Genomic DNA, 20,817 nt, shown 5'->3' on the forward strand with positions numbered 1-20,817 from the left:
ACGTGTAATACTTAACGATATGGACTCATTTTTATGACGTCAGCTAGTGGTAGCGCCTCCACCCAGCTTAGAAGTTTCCTGCAGAAATGACAGGAAGGAGCGTTAAAGGAACAGCCCAACTGCTCACTGCCTCCTGATGTCTGCTACAGTCCAGCTGAGGTAGGTGTAGCTGAAGAAAATGGAAGGCTAACCCCTGACAAACTAGATCTGATGAAAGGGAACTTCTCGTTAAAAAAAAAAAAAAACACCACACTTTAAACAGACTCCAATCTCAGAAGTTGTACAGGACAATTTGGTAAAACTGACATAATTGTGATTTATTAACATGAATTAAAATGCCCAACCAGTGCTTCAATGTGACAGTATATTTAAAATAAAAAAGAAATTAAAGGCCATATACTGTACTACTTTCACAAAGATCACACAGTTTTGCAAAGACTTGTCATATGTACAATGCTATATATCAAATGAGAAAAGCTGTAAGCAATTATATACGCAAAAGAAATGCAGTATTTACAGTTTGTCAGGAGACATTAAAAATCATCTATACATTAAATTACATTCTGCTTGCAAATAACCGATAAAACAAAATGAGCCATGTCCACACCAAACTATAAAGATCTGTATTGCATTTTTTTTTATATACCTAAGATGCACTCACAGAACTGCTGACAGGAAAAAAATGAAAATCCTCATAGTGCCATTACTTAGCTGTGTACTTAAATGCATATGTATAAAATAATATAGAAAACATTCACTAAATGAATTTTAACTGCAACAATAAAATTTAAAGATCATGTAGCATCAAATCTACTGCCAGAAAAACAGCTGGAATGTTCACTTACAAAATAAAGATACCTAATACTGGCTTAACAGCACATTTTAAAAGGAACTTTAAAAAGCAAAAATGGGAAAAATACAGTGAAAGAGCACTGGTGTTTGTTTTTTTTTTTATACAAAGTTTCATGTACAAGCTTTAAAAAGTACCTTAATAGGTACATATGAAATATACAGTTTATCTTACAGAACATTTTAAAAAATGTTTTTGGAGTCCATTTTAATGCCACCCCGAACCATGGTAATTGTTCTGAAATGTTGGTGGCACCTGTGCTCTGTGAATTGGAATCTGTCCAGGCACCGGAGATGCCTGCTGAGGTCCTTGAACCCCATGTGGCAGGGCCACAGAGCCAGGGTGAGGACAGAACCCTGAAGCAGTAGGTGTTGGAATACTGTTTGGTCCTTGGGGCTGGAGATGAGGACCTGCGACTGGTAATGGACAATGTGGCCCTGTTCCAGAAGGCTGGTGTTGGGGTCCCGGTCCCAGAGTGGTATGATGGGTGGCTTGGGAGGGATACGGTGGTACGGCTGGATGAGCACTTGCAGGGAAGAGTGGAGGTCCTTGAGGAGGTGGATGGTGTAAGGCTTGAGCAGAGGTGGTATGGTGCCCGGAAGCCAAGACACTGGAAGGTGGCGGCGGCGGGGGTGGGGGGGGTGCCGAACTGACCACATGCTGGTGTTGTGCTGGTAGACCTTGGAGTCCCGTGGAAGGATGGGGTGGCGGGTGGTGATGAGGGGCAGGACCGGGAGGTGGCGGGGGTGGTGGCAAATGGTGTCCAGCAGTCTGAGAATGAATGTGGGACCCGGGGGTGACCGCGTGAACAGGCCCTACGACGTGAGCGACAGAGTGTTGCTGATGGGAGCTGGGCTGCTGCACGAGGTGTGGCCCTGGGGCCGGGGGTGGGGGGGGCGGGGGGGGCACCCCAGCAGCAGCAGTTTGATGGTGAAGAGGAGCGTTCGGAGAAGGCAAGAAATGCCCCGGAGTGACGTGGTGGCCTGGAGCGGGCTGCTGGCTGCCGCCGCCCGGAAGTGCTGGATTTGGTCCTGACGCAAACACAGTCTGTTGGGAAAGACTACCTTTAAGCTGATTATAATTCTGAAAGTTGGCAGAGGGCTGCTGGTTCTGATAGTAAGACGAGGAAGAAGGGGGCGGTGGGGGCGGAGGGGGTGGTGCCGTGCTGCTCAGACTGGGGGCGGTGAACTGACTATAGGTCGCCGAAGATTGTCCTGAGGGCGTCTGTGTGAACAGTGCTCCCGACGGGGCCGGCGGGGTACTGGCTGGAAGGGTCTGTGCCGCTGGGTAGAAATTTCTCTGAGACTCTCGCTGAGGTGTTCCCACTTGAGGCGACTGTGCATGATGAGGCCTGTAGGGCGAGCCTAGCTGCTGGGAAGGGGGCTTTGGTGAGAGATACCCGTGCTGCACAGGCGGGTGGGGTGTCGAGGACTTGGGAGGATTTTCTACATGAGGGGACGGAGGACAGTGCAACTTGACCGGCGCCGAGGGCAGCTTCTGTGCAAGTTGCTCGGCGGAGCTTCGAGCGAGCGGCTGAGGAGGAGGGTTCTTTGGAAGTGCTTGGGTGCTGTTTAACAGCTGCTTCTGGGGGAGCTCTGCTTTCAGGTGCACCCCGTTCTCCACCTCCGACGCGGCAGCTGCGGCCTCCCAGTGGGACTCGGACTTTGTGGCTATTTTCCCATGCGACTGAACAGGAGGTACGGGTCCCGGGGACACGGGCTGTGGAGAGAGAACGAATCCGTCTGTTACCAGGGGTACGAACGGCACTTCGGGGTGAAATTCACTTTAGAAAGGGCAAGTGGGTAAGGTGGACTGGGGAGGTCCATCGCAGAGGCGTGGGATCCTGCAAGGGCAGCTTTTTCACTAGTCCACCGAGTTCTGGTGCTGAGCTTCCACCAGGTTCTCTGGATTAATTTTTATGGAAGACAAGTTTAAGGAGAGAATGGTCTTTACATGCCATTTGCCTTTTTCCTCTCAGTGATCCAACCTGCTTTCGAGCCTTATTCTGAAAGAATTCACTGAGCAAGTTTCAATTCCGTAACAGGACCTGCTGCACCCAACCTATCACCCAGTCTGCGTAAATGAACGTGCTCACCCCAACTGTTCTGACCCAAAACATCTCTTACGCTGTTCAGACACGAACAATCCAAGTATAAGACCACTTCAGTGTATGTGATGTCACATAAACGGAAAAAGAGCACCAATCTCCCACCCCTCGTCCTTAGTTCGCGCAGCTCCTGCCGCCAGGCGAGACCGGCCCCTCTTCCCGAGGCAGGATGGCCAGAGCATTTCTTCTCTACACATGTCATCTGACCCTTTGTTTTTAGAGAACAGACCGTGTGGTCCAAAACTGTATGGAAAGACTGCATTTCCTGGGGTGACAGAGGTGGACCTCCAGGAGAAAATGTAAAGGACTGAAGAGCAGTGAGCACGTTAGACCGTGTGGTGCCAAAGTGTCCAAAAATAGCAAACTGACGCTTGGGGTGGCAGGAGAGATCTCCACATGCATGTGAGCGCTGCCTTTCCTGAACGGCCATGTCCAAAGGTCAATTTTATTACCTTGCTCATTTTTGAAGGGCTTTTACAAGTGTTTTGAGAGGTGTCTGGGGATGGACATTCACTTGTAGTCACGGGCTCTGGATTTTCAGTGTCAGGATCTGTAAAGCAGAAGAAAGCTGGAGTGAATGGAACATTGCGTGACCAGCGCTGCCTTGCACTAACATTACTCTATTCAGCCCAACTCTGTAGAAAGGTACTCTCCTTGCTGATTCAAAAAGGTTTTTAAAACAATAACCACGATAGGTCATTTGCTTACTGACCTTCCATAAGTTCACTGAAAGGAGGGACTGGGCCCTTGGGTTGCAACTGGGGAATGTGATTTGAATGAGATGAAGGTGAAGACGGAACATGACTCGGTGAACATGGGACACATGGTGACTCTCCCCCTAGAGATGAAGCAGACCCAAAGAGAACATTAGAACCGCAAAGAACGAGGGTGCACAGGGATTAGCTGGCTCCGCTTTTGGGCAAAGGAACAAGCTAACTTACCACTGTCTTTATCTTTTCGGTGATCACTGAGAAGTAGTGCTCGCTGGTAACTCCTTTCTCTCACTTGCTCCACTGAGGTTGAAGCAGTCCTTGAACATAAAATCATACATTCAATTCAAGGAAGCTACTGCCAGCTAGATTAGTCTTTGTCCTTGATGGTCAACATGTCCTCTCAGACCAAGGCTTTTGCTCTGCTGGGAAAATACTCAGGTGTAAAGCTTTGAAAGTAGCCAGACTCCAGTCCTTTGTCTTAAGCAATTTCTTGGTTGGGGGCGGGGGGGGGGGGGCTGAAGTGCACCCACATTCAGAATGTCATGGCAGGCACCAGATACACCCTTTACCGGTGAGCCTGAGTCTGCACTGTAAGGCTAGTGGGACGCGCTCGGGGGGAAGGGGACCCAAGAGGGAAGTGAATGAGCCCTTCTGCCCTTTGCCAAGACCCATCCCATATCCAGCTTTTGCTGTTCCTACTGAAGAAATACTAAAACCTGGTTGTTCTTTTCTGTAATTGGTTAGGGATCTAAGGAAATCGCAGGCAGGATACAGACTACTATAAAAGTTCTCTGGAGAGGGATATTATGAAAAAATCGAAAATTGTCGAAGAGGAAGCACAGTGGACCCTTAATATAGGCAAATACAGAGCGGGTTTAAAGCCCTATCAGCAAGGAGGATCTCTCAAAATTAGGACCGCAAACATCTCTCTCCTTAGAACTGGGGTAATGATGACAAACAGGAAGAGAGTTCGCTACCCAAAGCTTGTGCTTTGCAGAACAGCATACTTCAGATCTTTCTAGATCTAGCTGCGGTCACAATCAGCTACGGAAAAGATCCTGCCTGGACGATAAAGAACAGAGACTACTTTAATTATAAGGTATACTACTCGGAGTTTTAAAGTTAGCAACGAGCTCTTTTAGACAGGCTTACCACTGAACTTCCGGGTCGTTCTTCTCACTGGCAGAAGCTTCTTTAACAGGACAGTTATTGCTGGTTTCTTCCGAAGTAGCACTATAAACGGTAGCTGGTGTTGGTAACGGCAGGCTAGCGGTGCTTTCTAGCTGCTCCCCGCTTTCGCTCCTGTTGCCACACCCGTCACCACTGTTGCTCGAGTTGCCGCTTGCATGAGGTGACACACTAACCAGTGGAAAGTGCTCGGCCTTCGAGCCGCTCTTCCTGGCTTCCCGCTGTCTTTTACGGTACTCTAATAGAGAGACCTTGAGCAAGAAAGTGAAGGAAAAGCAAATCTTTTATTCTTGTTTTGTATGTCAGAGTCAATCTATTTTTTTTCTAAAGAGAATTACTATATTTACATTAGGAAAATTATGTAAAATAATTTGATTTTGAACAAATAATAATTAACAATTACCAATGCCTAGTATATGCCAGGCATTGTATTTAGATGATTTACATACATTATCTCATTTAATCCTCACAACAACCCTATGAAATAGGTATATTATCATCCCCATTTTACAGATGAGGAAATTGAGTAACTCACTCACTCAAGGTCACACAGCTGGTGAGTGTTGGAGCCGGGATTCGAACCTAGGTCTTACTTGAAAGCCCGTGCTCTCTCCACTATACTACATTGCTTCCCACAAAGTTGCCAACTGGACTCTGTTATAAAAATTAAAAGCACACATCACTAAAATTCTTTGACTTGCAAAGCAGCAATAAGCCCATTAACAAATAAAATAAGTGTTGTAGTTCATTCCATTTCTCTGAGGTAAGGCATTCTAATTGTCTCAGCATGTCTGCTGCCAACCAAAGAATGGTGGTAAGTCAGGGAACTTACAATTATTTACAGAACACTTTTCAAAATACTCATATCCAAGGCCTAAATACTATAGTTATTATGGATGAAGAAAGAAGCATTTCTCCAATACAAGGCTGCCTGTTCTACATAAAATAAGGATATTAAGAACACAAGTATTATTTAACTCTCTTTATTTGGCTAGGAAGTGGTTATCTTGAAGTTACTCTTTCAGTGAAATAAATCATCTTGAGGTTTTGATTTCTGAAACCGTGCTTATAAGCATTTTCCGTATCACTAGAATGTTCTACTTCTCTGCATTTTCTAATTGAGCATTTACAAAAGGTTTGAAAGTGTACATATCACAAGTTTAACTTGAGTAACCAGAGTATGAATGCCTTACATAACACATAACTGCTAATAACCCTCAGAAGTAGTATGAAAAAGACACTATTAAAAGGACTAAAATCGTTAAATTTGTAACCTTTTTCTTTTGTGGTGGATTCTGGGGTGTGCAACTTCCGTCGATCAAATTGTCATTAACAGTCCGTCCGAAACCAGAAACAAGCCCATCTTCTGAAGTACAAAACACAGGTGTTTCCATAAATATGCCTCTAGTATCATCCTGCATCAGGCATTTTGACTCACTTATTCGGAAGCCTCCTCCAACCTCCAACTGATGTGAGGGCGTCAGGTCCCTCAAGTTAGAGTTTACTGAGAAGTTAACTCCTGTTCTTTCAGGACTCTTTACCCAGGAAGAATACATTGTGCCCCGTCCAGAGTGAGCAGATTCCAGTTGGCTGTTAGGATCAGTCCTGTCATGTGTAGGTGGTTCCATGGTTTTATGTAAGGCAGTTTGCTCGATTGCCTCGAGTCCCAGTTGAAGGTCTGACACAGATTCCTTTTCTCCAGGGCACTGCCTGTTGACTTCAGTCCTACTGCGAGGGCTGGTATAACCAATAGTCTTTATTTCTTGCAGCCCAAGGTCAGTTAAATTAGAATTTCTAAAAGGCCCCAATGTTAACATGGTTGAAGATCGATCATATCCCTGTTTAAGGAGTTAAAACAAAAAAAAATTACACAAATAACCACATCTTGAGACTACTTACTATTTTAAGATCTCCCAATAATTTAAGCAAAATAATGGTAATAGGAAAAGGTCACCAATTTAAATAATCTTTCTGAGTAACTCCTTACCTCTTGATTATAAGTGCGTCTCTTAATTTCTGGAGAACTTTCTGGGGAAGAAATATTCTGTATAAAAGAAATATAGTAGAACTGAAAATTAAAATTTATAAATCCATGATATTCATAGAAATCCAAACAAACTATTACACAGACTTTGGTTTTAAACTTCTATCTCCATTTCCCCTGTAAAATCTCTGCCTTAAGGTCAGTTTGATACGCATAGAGCCATTCAGTCTGACACGGAGTATCAGTAAGATTAAAGTTAGCTCATTTTAATAAAAAGGTAAAAGTTTAAATTCACATCAAGGCACATTCCAAATTTATTCTCTTGGTTTCTTAAAAATGTCTTCTTCCTACTCAAAGCACAGTAGTTTGGGGGCGGTGGGAGCTGCTAAGTACCATCCCCATAGGTTTGCTTTTCCCCATTTAAATTTCTCACCTCAAAGTGCATGGTATTTCCTGGTGTGCCAGGAGTTACTGGGGTAACTGGTGAATATATGGGCTTATAACCATTTCTGCAGGCTTCATCATCTGATTTTACCCGTGGAGGAGTGGCAAATGATGGGTCTGTGGGAGTAATATCTGTGTGAGTCGGTGTAGCATACGGTGAAGGAGTAGGTGTGGAGGTTTCAGAGTAAGCAGAATCTAGCAACTGATAAAGTCTTCGTTTTTTTAGTGGTGTAGTTAGATCTGTTGGTGAAATAATAATTCAGACATTATACTGCTGGTATTTGCTACATTCTGTATTCTGGGCAAGGTCAAAACATCAACAACAGTAATTATGAATTTCACCCCCAAACTAAATTTCAGGGTTTTCAAAGATACTACTAACATGAAACAAACTCTCCCCACCCCCACAAGTTAATTTTACTATTATAGCATGAATCATCTTGCCAAAGTGCTTACAGGAGAGTTCTTTTCGATCTGAGAAGCAGCCCAAAAATTCAACCATAAGCCCCAATATATAGGGTACTGCAAATTTAAGGTTTTCATGTTTATCTTCAAACAAAAGGTTAGAGGACTGAAAAAAGTAACAAAATGCTTCTTTCATAAAGCATGTAACAACTAGAGTGTGTCTGTTATACAAGCTGTTGTATACATCCTACCACATTCTTCAAACTAAAACAACACTGAAAAGAAATTCTACCTGGAAGGGAACAGCTATCATTTAGTAGTAGTGGACTTTTACTTTCACCATTGACTGTAGGACTTCTGGATCTTTCTTGACAGGGTGAATTAAATCTATGTAAAATTGCTGAGTTTTCCTCTTCTAAGGCTTGTTTCAACCATCTCTGAAATACATAACAAATGAATAGGAATCAGTCTGTAGCTCTTCACACAGCCTATAAATGTAGAGCTGATTCTAAAAGCACTTCACCAACAGGGATGGTAGTAAGGAAGGAGACTGGCACTTGGCTATTCCTAGATTTTTATATCCAAAGAATGGTTTACCTTCTTGCATGAGCCTGAAATGTTTTCAGTAGGTTCTTTTCTTCTCCTTTTTTCTGAAAGGAATGGTGAAGTAAATCGAATATAGTGCTTAGGAGTAGAGTACACATGCGGACTGTAGGCCAGGCCTGGTAAGGAGTTGAGCTGGGTAGCTAACACCTCAGGATCTGTAGTTATGCGCAGAGGCCTTTCTGAAAGGCTGTCTGAGGGTTTTCCTGTCTTCTCATTCTTCTCACTTAACCATTCATTGACCAAGTGCTAGAGAAAAGAAAAATTTGGATCACTCTATATGTAATTGCACAGACTGTCCTACTGAACATTTTGATACCAAATTTGAAATTGATATATTATCCAAAATGATACACTGGGCAATCATTACATTTCTTTGGTTAACTTCCCTTACTTCTAAAATTTTGTATACAATAGTACTCTTCCAGGAAGAAAACACATGGTACCTTTTGTAAAACAGCAAGGTCTAAGAGACTTCAGTACTATCTTATAAACACAAACACTAAATTTAGGTTTGTTATTGCTTCTGTTATCATTGTGTAAGAAAAATCTGGTTTTATGCAGTGTTTTTGTACCCTGGCTGCCTATCAGAATCTCCAAATGATGAGATCAATGCATATACATTTAAAAAAAAAAAAAGTGTCAGCATTAAAAACCCTGCTTTAAAATTTACATAGCCCTTTTTATATTAATTCTGTTGATTTATTTTTATCTACAGTGTATGTAATTTAGACTTTACTTGTTATGAATATACCTGGATCCTACTACTCACTTTTTTTTTGTAGGCTGGTAACAGTTATTTAATAAAGCAATTGTAATGGCACAGAAATAAGGATTACATCTGTCAGCACAAGCACATTTTGTTTGCTGTGTGGGCATTCATATCTTTCTATCTGGTAATCAAATGATATTCTTGTTATTTTTATTCTAATTTGTTCTAAAATAAAAGTAATATATGCATTCTCAACACATAGATACACACACAGTGAAAAAATAATCTACCGACACTGTCTTCCAGTGATAATCATTAAAACATTATAGCGTCTCCCCGCCCCCCCTTCCAGTGTATGTACAACTGCATATCCTGGACAAAGAGAAAGCTCATGGAGTCTGCAGCCAGGCTGCCTGGGTAGGAATCCTGGCTTTGCCACTCACACCGCGACTTCTCTACATCTCAATCTTTATCTGTAAAAGAAAGGTCATAACAGAAACTAGCTCTACAAATAGTATTATTTTGAGGACTGAAAGAGCTAAATAAGATTCATAAAGCTCTTCAAGTAGCACAGTATCTGGCAGGGTAGGTACTATGTCTTACTACACCGAATGAAGCCTTCACATTAGGGGAAATGATGATACTTTCATGCTCGAACAGTATGTTTAAAAGAATGGAATACCATCAACAGAACCTGTGGCAAAGGAGGCTTTTTTAGAGAATCAGATGGGAGTAAAGTCTACATCTCTGACCAGGAATTGAAATAAACTGATAGCACCACTGTAACTAAGCCATCTAAAAACTAAAAGGCAGAATTATATCATATCTGTAGTCGAGAAAGTAGCTTCTCTTTTAAAATATGAATTTTTTTCACTAATCTAAATTACAAAGAAAAGTTGTGATTGTTTTTTGTCCTTCCAAAGTGGGCAAAAATAACTGCTCATTGTTTGACAGTATCAAATTAACATACATTTAAACTGCTCCTCGTTAAGGCAAATGTTGGCTTGCTTGTTCAAGATCCATGGGGCAGTGAGGAAGAGTACAGCCTTCCAGTTAGAACTGTGTTTAGATCTTAAGTCTCTAACTAACCCTCTGACTCGCCATTAAAATATACTCCCAGGTTCACCCCAGATGTTTCCTGAACATACTTCTGGTTTCACAGTACCTACAAACGGTGCTGAATCTGGTAAGAACAAGATAAAGTTTCAAAACATTTTGTGTACAAGTGTACAAGAAGAATCCAGTTATGATCTAACCCCTCCCCCCAAAAGAGCCCAAGGATTACCACTTTGCTATCTGTGCTCCACTGTACTGGGAGCACAGTATTCTACTGGGGGTTGGGGGTGCTTCGTAAGGATGTTCTGTTATTTCTGAGCTGTGAAATTCAGGCTGATTTAGCTCAGTGAATCGTTTCTTGTAATTGCTTTATTAAATCTTAACAGTTTTCCAAAGCTGAATGAACTTGAAAACTACCCTTTATGGCAATCAGGAATTTCTTCACATTTAATTCTTATAATCTCCCTATATTGTAAAAACTGTAGGAAGTAAAAAAATAAAAGATAACATATGTAAAACCATTTGTTTCTGCGAAGTATAAATTTAGTACGCAGGATAGGCAAAAAAAGGAATTTTGATAAATGATTAAAATCATTACATTGTGATTTGTAATTTCCAAAAGGAAGTCTTGATACACTGACCATTTTAACTCTGTTCGTAACAACAGTGCAAACATTTTTATTAACTGATTTTACTGTTTTGTGATTCTCGTTCTAGTCTTAAAAACTGTTAAGTGTAAAAACTACACCTCTTGTTCTATTCTATTCCTTATGTTACAGACTAAATCTTAAAAACGCAGATATATTTAACATCATAGACACTCTCGTCAGAAGAGTTTCCCTGCTCCTGAAGAGCCCTACCTTCTTAGTTTTAGGGTACTTTGCAGGACATTTAGTAAGTGCTGGCACTTCAGTTTCGGGAATTAGTTCTGCTAGTGCAGTTTCAGTTTCTGGTTCTATCGCAAGTACAGTATTTTCAATATCATTCTGTTGTGAAGTGACTTCTATATCCGGAGAAGATGGCTGGATATCCGAGCACATGCTGACAGTCCTGTGTCTCCGACGCTGCTGTCCAATGTGAGTCCGACTCCGAGAAAAACTTTTTCTCTGTTTAGTTCTATTCACTTTGGCAGGGGTTGGCTTGCTAGCAGTTTCTTCTTTTGCTTGTTCCTAATTCAAAATACAACAGAGTGGAACTTTGCACATGACATTTACATAAGTAAGAAGTTGAAATCTAAGAGCATTAATCGACTTCAGAACCTAATTTCCTGAAGTTGATAAATTCTGATAAATTAATATAACCTTTTTTTTAGTCTAAAACAAAGCAAATAGAATCTTGTATCTCAGGTCTAAATTGTCAGGATTTGAAAAATGCTACTAACACGTTAAAAATTCTTTACAGATGCAACTAAATCGGTGTGACAATTTTCTCCGAAAGTGCTTAAGTACAAAAACAAAACTAAACCTGAATACGATACCTGAATAACTTCAGCATCGCTGACAATCTGTGCATCTTTACATTCAGTTTTAACTTCAGTTTTGGCTGTGCTGATCCTTTCCAAAGCTTGTTCTCTTCTCTTCTCTCGTTTTTCAAGTCTGGCAAAAGCTTGCAGAATTGCTTCCATTTTCCTTTCTTCCCTTGTCTAAAAAAATTAAATTGGCATAATAAATGTCACTGCACTGAAGTAAAATTCAGAAGTCCAACTGTTCTTGTAAATGTAAAAAATAAATTCTATGATGTTGTAAGCAAAACATTTCTACTGATGATAGCTTGGGGGGCGGGGGGAGGGAGACATATTCAAGATCCTTCAGGGTCCGAAACATCTCAGGAAGCCCTGTCACTGCAAATACATTTCATAAAAGGGATACTGGTTGGATGATTGTCAAAGGTAAGTATAAAGCAAAACCAAAAAGGGGGGGGGGCATAAAATCTACCTTGCTTTACTCCAAACTGAAAATCCTTCTGAATAAAAGGGAAGTTGGCCCTTTTAAAAATAAGATTCAAAGTTTCCACGTTAATGAATGTTGAAAAGATCACATTCACAGAAACTTAGGGAATGAATACATTATTGATACGTGGCAGGATATTACAGGGTGAAGTCCTGGGTTCAAATTATGACTGTACTAGTCACTATGTGACTCTAGTCAACCTAACCACCCTAGTTGCTAACCTTTTTGAGCCTCTTACAAAATGTGGATAATAATAATTACGCTTCACTGAAATATTACTGAATTCAGTTGGGAAATATCTGTGCAGCCTGCCAACGTTGGAAAATGGCATTCCCGAATTGTGAGTGATTATTTGTACTTTAGCTTTCTTGCCCTCTGTCAGAGTTCTTACAAGGCATCCTTCTACCCTCTGACCTTCCTGTCTTCTACTGACAGTTTAAGGCAGGGACTGAAGAACAGCAATAGTTCCTTTGACCTTCAGTTCTCTTTAGAGAGAATATTAAAAGCAAGACCCAGAGCCTTGGCCTTGTGAGCCTGACAAGTGCTTCAGCTTTCAACCAGAAACAGGAAGCACTTCCATGGACTGTCCAGTTCTCCACATGAAGAGAACCAGCTCCTGAGTCTCATAGCCGTTTGGCTTTCCTCCTTTTCTGTCAGTGATGGGGGAAGAAGGGTTAGGATCTCAAGCTCGGGCTGCATGGTCTTCTCCACACTGGAGCTTTAGTCCCAGTAATTATCAGCAGAGGCTTAAGCATTAAGACACCCACACGCTGGGGAAATTACAGCTTACTGTATTTTTTTATTCATTTTTTAAAAAAAGATTTATAGATAGAGCATGTGCATGAGAAGGGGAGGAGATAAGGGAGAAGAGAGAGAGAATTCACAAGTGGACTCCCCTGCTGAGCGTGGAGCCCAAAGTGGGGCTCAATCCCAGAACCCTGATATCATGACCCGAGTAGAAATCAAGTGCCAGCCACTTAACTGACTGAGCCACACGGGTATCCCTTTTTCTTCATTTTTTAACACTCAATATGGGAACAGAAACAGTCTGTCAGCAGACTCCTCTGACAATACTGCTGAGCTTCTAGTTAGTCACAACAAATTGCCGTACTGCAAATTTGCCACTCTTACAAAACCCATCATCCTCACTTTGTATTACAGGTAAGGAAGCCAGTCCACAGAGGCAAGGCTGCTTGTTTGTGGACACATACATACGTATGTACCTTACTTCTCTTGCTTTAGGATGGATAACTGGCACTAAAATTAACAGCATAGGCAAAAGTGGTCTTTTCACCAGAACTGAAGTTTACTCAAACCCCTTTCCTCTTACAGCTCTTTATAAAAACCCTATCTCTGTATGAGGGCTTTTCTAAAATACTAAATGTAAAAATCCAGAGTAATTAAAGAATTATTTTCCTAACTGCTTCACCTGTTGAACAGGGGAGGGGGGTGAGGAGGGAGAAAGGGTTAACTATTGTGGTTATTTTCTCTCTCGAAAAATTTTAAAATATATCTGACAAAAAGTACATGTTTCCAGAAGAAATAAACTTAGCAAGAATCAGTTTATGTATAAAAAATTACTAGTATTTAAGATAAGTATGAATTTGGGACGCCTGGGTGGCTAGGTGGTTGAGCGGCTGCCTTTGGCTCGGGTCGTGATCCCAGCGTCCTGGGGTGGAGTCCCACTCCTTGCTCAGCGGGGAGCCGGCTTCTCTCTCTGTCTCTGCCTGCCACTCTGCCTGTGCTCACTCTCTCTCTTACAAATAAATAAATAAAATCTAAAAAAAAAAAAAAGTATGAATTTATGACAAAAATCTGACATAGTTAATACTCACTTGTTTTAAATGTTTAGAGTCAGGGTCAAAGATAAAATTATTTGACATAAAGACCAAATTCATTCAATTAAAAACTGCACTCCCACGGTACCTTGGGTGGCACCATCAGTTAAGCATCTGACTCTTGATTTTGGCCCATGTCATGATCTGGGTGTCATGAGATCTAGCCCTGCTTTAGGTTCTGTGCTGAGCAAGGAGCCTGCTTAAGGTTCTCTCTCCCTCCCTCTCTCTCCCTGCCGTCCCCGCCCCCCAGCTTGCACACAGGTGCATGCTACTTCTCTCATGAAATAATAAAAAAAACTGAACTCCGTGTAAACAATACAATTAACTGACAGTCAAAAAAAAATATTTTAGAGATGACTCAATCTTTTAGAACTATTCAGGATCTTTAAAAAAAAAACTAGTCCTGTGCTGCCGAAGAAACCAAAGCCCATGTGCATTACATGACTCATTCAAAGGCAGAGCCATGATGATTATTCAAGTTTTTTGGCTCCTAATTTACTCTTTCCAGTTAACCACCACCAATACTACATAAAGCAAAATAAAGCATAACTCTTCCCATGTTTACTACAACTGTCAGCTGAAAGCACTAAAGACATCCTATTACTTTTAATACAATCTCATCTTTAAAAAACACAAGTGTTGGAAATGTAAGCATGCCTTTGATTTTCTACATGAAAAAAGTCATAAGCACACTGGTCTACTTTGATTTTAAATTCCGAGTTTCATATGTCGTTCAGCATCTGTTTTCACCATTGCATTGAGTACATAATCAGATACACAGTATCTATTTAATGACTGAAAAATTGCCTATTTTACAGACCTAGTGGAAAAATAACCAGTTTTATATATAGCCTGGGGTAGTTACAGTTCGTGTAGGAGATTAGAGATATCAGGAGTCCTAATTAACCCCAACAGACCCCAACATCTGTGCTTGATACTGTTCAGATACGGCTTAGTGCTAAGACCTGCATGTTCTATAACCATGACTCTTTATTCCAAGCCCATGACCCGACCTCAGAATCAGTTATCTGTGAGCTGAGCAATCACAGACCTGATACAGAGTTAGAAAGAATTAGGTTTGCCTTTCAAGAATACTACATTAGCATTTGACATACTGTTAATACTGGAGTACTGGGTGCTAACCTATGAAGGATCGCTGATGATACCTATCAACACTGCTTTTATGACATGTACCTTAGTTTATGGTCTTACAGAGCATATCTAGAGTACTGTAATTCCTGAAAGCAGAAGAAAGTCTGCTTAACATCCCTTTTTAGGATTTTATCACTTGAGCAGATATTTTGAGTATTTTTATTCCAATTTTGTGCTTCCATACAAACACAATGGAGGACAAATCTGTCTTGAAACCATATAACTTGATATACTTGGAAGAGATTATGAAGATCTTGTCTAAGCCTCCTTTCAATAAACGGTGAGGTCCATATAATTCAAGGGCACGTAATAAAGAACACATATTAAAGTCTTATACAATATGGCAACTGAAAAAAGAAACTCCACTGAGTAAACTTATAATTCATCCTAATAATTAGAGATAACTGGCACTTTTACTGAGTAAAAACAAGCTGATGCATTGTGGGTGCCCCACAGCACGGGCACAGAGGGCAACGCGCCTCATAGGAGAGAGAAAACTAAGAAGGAAACAAAATGAAGACCTCTAGGGACTCACAGTTTATTTTTTTACCTTGCTAATGGGCAGAAAGTGGTTCTCAAAAGAAAAAACTTGCCTTTTAGGAAAGGGAACCAGCAGGGTCAGCCTGCCAAATTACCCTACCCACAGCCTTGAAATTAAGAGATTACTCACCCAAATAACTTGGCTTATCCTCTTGAACAAGAGTTAGAGAGTAATTTATTAATCTTCTAAAAAATGGTTAAGATTACTGATTACCAACAGAATAATTCCAAAATAACAATATCCTCATTTCTTCTCTACCACATGATGACTCAGTTTATCCTCACAGTACTGCTTCCTCTTTGAGATCTGTTTCTTATTTCCATGCATGCCATGTTCCAGGAAATTTTCTCCAGAACCTGGCTGCCTTTTTCACCCAGTACCTTCAGTGGTCCTTAGCAAACAGCAAACACTCACAGTTTTGTTAAATGAGTAAGGATTGTGTATATATTACATAGAGCATATGTCACTGTTACATGAAAGCATGGAATGAAGTATTTTAGCAAGACTTTGGGAATCCTGAGTTTATTACAAGGCAGGTGAACCTGAAGATCCTGTTTGTTTAAACAGAAGACCGATAAAAATACATGGGTTCCCTTTTGCTATTCAATAGCCTAATGTCAGTAATCACTCAGAACACAATTCCTAAACTCTCTAATAAGAGAAAACGAGGACCTAAGAAAATTAAAATTAGTAACCGACATAAACTTAATCATGTCATAAGGAGAGAAAGTTGATCAGATGGGTGATATATTTCACATATCATCAGATGACTTTCTGGCCAAGATTAATCCTGATGATATCTTACTATCAAAATTTCTTCCCCATCTTCTGAAGTGATCTAAGTCAAGTTACTTCCTAGAGACATTAGGAACAACAGGATTCTTTCTAGTCTTTTCCCCCTTGATGCCTGTACCATCGAATAAAAATCTGTAGGATATCAAAGGTATCACCACAAACAAGTTGCAAGGTGTCTAAGTTTATGAAATGGTTTCACAAACAGAGTTTCTCAAGTTTTTAAACACACTGTGTGTATACTGGGAAACTCAAAGCTGGGAACCTGAAGCACTCTTCACTAAACTCAACTGGCCGCAGAGCTCTTCCACCCTCCCCCCGAAAATGTACTAGAGTTCTGCGGAATAATTTCTGGTGTGAAGGATGAGGCATAAGAAAATGATGGAGATTCCTGCATCCTGACAAGGCTTCCAGGACACTTCCTGGCATATAAGGAAGCTTCAGTAAATTCACACTTATAGGCTCATCCATAGCTCTACTTGAATGGCTGCCACAAATATTCAGTAGGCTCATTTACTGACCACGGACTTTTTAATAAAGCCAGGCAGTTTTTTCTTCCCCCTAGGAGCTGGGGCTATACCATTTAACAAAATTACAAATTCTTTTTTTTTTTTTTTTAGGATTTTATCCATTTATTTGACAGAGAGATCACAAGTAGGCAGAGATGCAGGCAGAGAGTACGGGGTGGGGGGGGGGGGGAAGCAGGCTCCCACCAAGCAGAGAGCCCAATGTGGGGCTCGATCCCAGGACCCTGAGATCATGACCCGAGCTGAAGGCAGAGGCCTAACCTAACTGAGTGACCCAGGCACCCCTACAAATTCTTTTTTTTTTTTTTTAAGATTTTATTTTTCACTTATTTGAGAGTGGGCGAGCAAGAGAGCAAGCACAAATGGGAGGGGCAGAGGAAGAGGGAGAAGCAGACTCCCTGCTGAGCAGGAAGCCTGATGCACAACTCGATTCCAGGACCCTGAGATCATGACCAGAGCCAACAGCAGACACTTAACAGACTGAGCCACCCAGGCGCCCATTCCCTAAATCTCTATCCTCCAAACTGTAATGGTCTCCTGAACCACCTTCCCTCGATTCCCGTGTAAGCAATCTGACTAAAATATACCATCAAGTATTACCAAGATTATATATCCCCAAGGTACAGTCTTTCCACAATGCCACGAAAAATTATTTTGAAAACATCGATCAGAAGATACTTGAGGAAGTTCTTCTCATGCCATTATAAATCTGGAGTGGCAAGCCACCTTTTTTATTTAAATCTTTCAAAAGCTTTATGTTTAAACTGATCACTTGTTAGTTCAACAAAATGCAATGAGCTTCCCAGTATCTAACACCCTCCCACACACTCTTTACCTGTGACAAGACCAGAGCCGCCTCACTTCCCCTCACCATACCAACTACTGTGTACCTGGGGGTGTCCACTCAGTAGTGCCCTGGTTTTGGAATCAGGTGATTCCCTAACCTATTTCAACTTCTGTAGCTTAACTGGGCTGACTCTAAGATTCTCCAAAGTCAATTTCCAACCCACTGCCACAGAAGTATTTCTTACTGGCTAAAAGGAAATGTCAATAACCATCTATTCAGTTCTTATACCATTTAGGCACAAATTTGCTTTTGTAGGTAGGTGACAACTTTTTAAGGGGGGGAAAATGGAGGGAAAAGGAAAACGTTAATAAAAGCTTTGTATCTAGTCATACAATAATTTGAATAGTCTTCCATGGAATTTTTATAATTCAACATTTCATGTGATCTGCTACCAACCAACCTTACCTCCCTGCTCCCCCCCAAAACACCCTCCATAATCCCGGCCAAGTATGATTTATCACTTTTATAACCCTTCCAGGCTATTTTCCCTATGGGCTATTTCTCCACTCAGTGCCATACAGTTTAGCTACAAGCTAATCTGTACTTGTTCCAACCCTACTACTAAGGTCCATCATAAACACTACTTCATTAATGGTCTCTGAGCAGCCCCCAACCCAACCACAGCTCTAGGTTATCAGATTTGTATTTCCGTTACCACATCTGTTGTACTATAATTGTTTCTGTAAATGCCCCTGAATGCAGATACACAGTCTTGTCTTCCAACTTCACCAGAAAGAACAAGCAAGCAACAAAATAATACATCCACTGGTGCAATTTTTGGGAGACTGAGCAAAATGTTAAATATTAGGTTGTTCAAGAAACTGCCATTTAGGGATGCCCAGGTGGCTCAGTCATTAAGGGTCTGCCTTCAGCTCAGGTCATGATCCCAGCGTCCTGGGATCCCGCCCCATGTGAGGCTCTCTGATCTGTGGGAAGCCTGCTTCTCCCTCTCCCACTCCTCCTGCTTGTGTTTCCTCTCCCACTGTCTCTCTCTCTCAAATAAATGAAATCTTAAAGAACAAGTGCCATTTATATAGGTGAAGACTGTCGAGTCAACAGTTTCATACAGTTCAAGATATAATACAAAAGGATGGGCTAAAGTGTATTTGATTTCGGACATTACAAAGAGAGTATGACTAACTCCTTTTATATCCCAATCTCATAAATATACAAGACAACTAGAATCTCCTATTATATCCACAATGATTTAAAGTCTGTCCTCTCACAGAAGGAAATATCGATCAGTTTAACCTAAGTTTTTCAGGAGCTGTCCTTAATCTTTCCAACTACTAATGTTAACCTAACCAATATAAAAGGCAGACACTAAAGGCTAGTATTTAAAGTTTTTAAAACCAAATGTTTTGTTCCTCACAAATACTAATATGTTGGCAGGGATGGGGAGACCATGCCAAACTGGCTTAAGAATCCTAGGATGCATGCTTTTGCATTCTGCTTATAAGAGTATATCCAAAAATTCTGTAACTGAGATATCAAAGCAAATATACCATTAGAAATAGTAACACTGCAATGATTTTGAGAACTATAGGTCAAGGAACAACGATTTTTAAGTATTTGTTTCATAGCCCTTCAAAATACCAGACAAATTCTGAACACTGATACTTTTCAAGTTTTCTGCATTTTACTTGTATGAAAACTACCCAGCTGCACACAAGCAACCTTAGACTAGGCAGACACTAAAATGAATATGCTCAAAAGGACACAGAATTCGAAGCATTTGCCTGTATTAACATAGCATACTAACAGGTAAAATCAGGACCAAAAACGGACCAACTAAGCATTTTTATCTGTCCAAAGTTCCATCAGCAAAAGCATATTTCTATTTTCTTCTGGGTTCTGAAAATAGGATGTTCTTAAGTTCATGGATTTTCTCAGCATTAAAAGAGACACGTATTTTTTAAAGTAGCCCCACGGTCATAAAAACTTTTATAAAAAATGCAATCTGAGTAAAATTATTTTAAGGGCATTAAACCTTTTTCTTTTTTTAAATCTCGTGATTTTTTCCAAGTGGCTGTTATAGCCCTTAAAGTCACCTGTGAAAGAGGTTCCTTTTACCAGACACATGCCTCATCCAAAAACCAGTGATACTCCAAATTGGTTTTGCAGGTTAGTGCAAATACACTGTTGTGGCTACTGTAGAATGTATGGGCCAATACTTAAAATCTAGCCAAGAGAGGGCCACAGGTGATTTGGGTAGGTATAGATAATTCAGATATAATCAAATCTTGAAAAGGGTTCATGGTGACTCCTTTAGGTAGTCCTTCAGTACTTTCTCCTACAGAGCTGTTTTTTGTCTGTCTGATCTCTAATATCACCCTATCGCACCCTCAGAGCAGTGCCTCTGAAATCCAAAGGCTGTGAAACAGTTCTGCATTGCTCTCACAATTCTGAACATCAACAAGGAAATGTTACAGGAATAACCATCCAGGCAATAAAACAGAATTACATTAAGTCGGCCTACAATGACCAAATTCCAAAGATCCTACCCCTCCCTACCCTAAAATGTATGACACCTGAGATTCCATGGAATACAGCATGAAAATCACAGATAGGAAACAAGGAAGCATATAAAGTAAAAGGGAGTGGGGGAAAACCCCTATTAGGATCATTAACTGGTGTGTAAAGTCATTTTCAAATCTTTAGGTAAACTATACCATATGTAATACTTACTTAACTGGCCTATATAATATATATCCACTGCTAAATTAACATGGATTTCTAATAAAATATCTTGTATTATTTATTTGCAAATATCTGTATAAAAAGTAGAACAAGGAACATAAATACCAAACTCATTTTAATGAAAACCTTATTTTATGATACCAGTATGAGATACAGACATAGTAGCTACCAAACAGTGGGTTTTTTAAAACATAACTCATTTATTTGGTGGTGGTGTAAGGTTTAAAATTCCATTTTTGCTTTACATTAAATTATGAAGTGAAAACGTACATTTAGCTAATGAAAGATTTTGAACAGTAATTCTGGCATTAAAATTTATTAGTAGTTCTCAGCTTTAAACATGTTAAATGTCATACATTCTAAAATTTCTAATGAACACACCATAAAAATAGAAGAGATTAGTGCAAGT

The 20,817-nt window shown here is 40.5% G+C and overlaps 1 protein-coding gene across 3 annotated transcripts in view; it reads right to left on the reverse strand.

The window, feature by feature from the left end:
* Positions 1-282: 282 nt before the first annotated feature.
* KMT2E (lysine methyltransferase 2E (inactive)) overlaps positions 283-20,817 on the reverse strand; it is a 98,176-nt gene continuing 77,641 nt past the window's right edge. For all 3 annotated transcript variants that reach the window (XM_080817901.1, XM_080817900.1, XM_080817902.1), the window contains 12 exons: positions 11,540-11,704; positions 10,923-11,231; positions 8,289-8,543; positions 7,984-8,128; positions 7,276-7,526; positions 6,846-6,902; positions 6,133-6,696; positions 4,823-5,109; positions 3,899-3,987; positions 3,670-3,795; positions 3,410-3,507; positions 283-2,569 (listed from right to left, as the gene is read on the reverse strand). In XM_080817901.1, coding sequence (XP_080674027.1) covers positions 1,058-2,569; positions 3,410-3,507; positions 3,670-3,795; positions 3,899-3,987; positions 4,823-5,109; positions 6,133-6,696; positions 6,846-6,902; positions 7,276-7,526; positions 7,984-8,128; positions 8,289-8,543; positions 10,923-11,231; positions 11,540-11,704 — 3,858 coding nt within the window. In that variant the 3' untranslated portion in view covers positions 283-1,057. The remainder of the gene's footprint in view (positions 2,570-3,409; positions 3,508-3,669; positions 3,796-3,898; positions 3,988-4,822; positions 5,110-6,132; positions 6,697-6,845; positions 6,903-7,275; positions 7,527-7,983; positions 8,129-8,288; positions 8,544-10,922; positions 11,232-11,539; positions 11,705-20,817) is intronic.

This window comes from Martes martes, assembly GCF_963455335.1.
Source record: "Martes martes genome assembly, chromosome: 11".
NCBI classification, from domain to species: Eukaryota; Metazoa; Chordata; class Mammalia; order Carnivora; family Mustelidae; genus Martes; species Martes martes.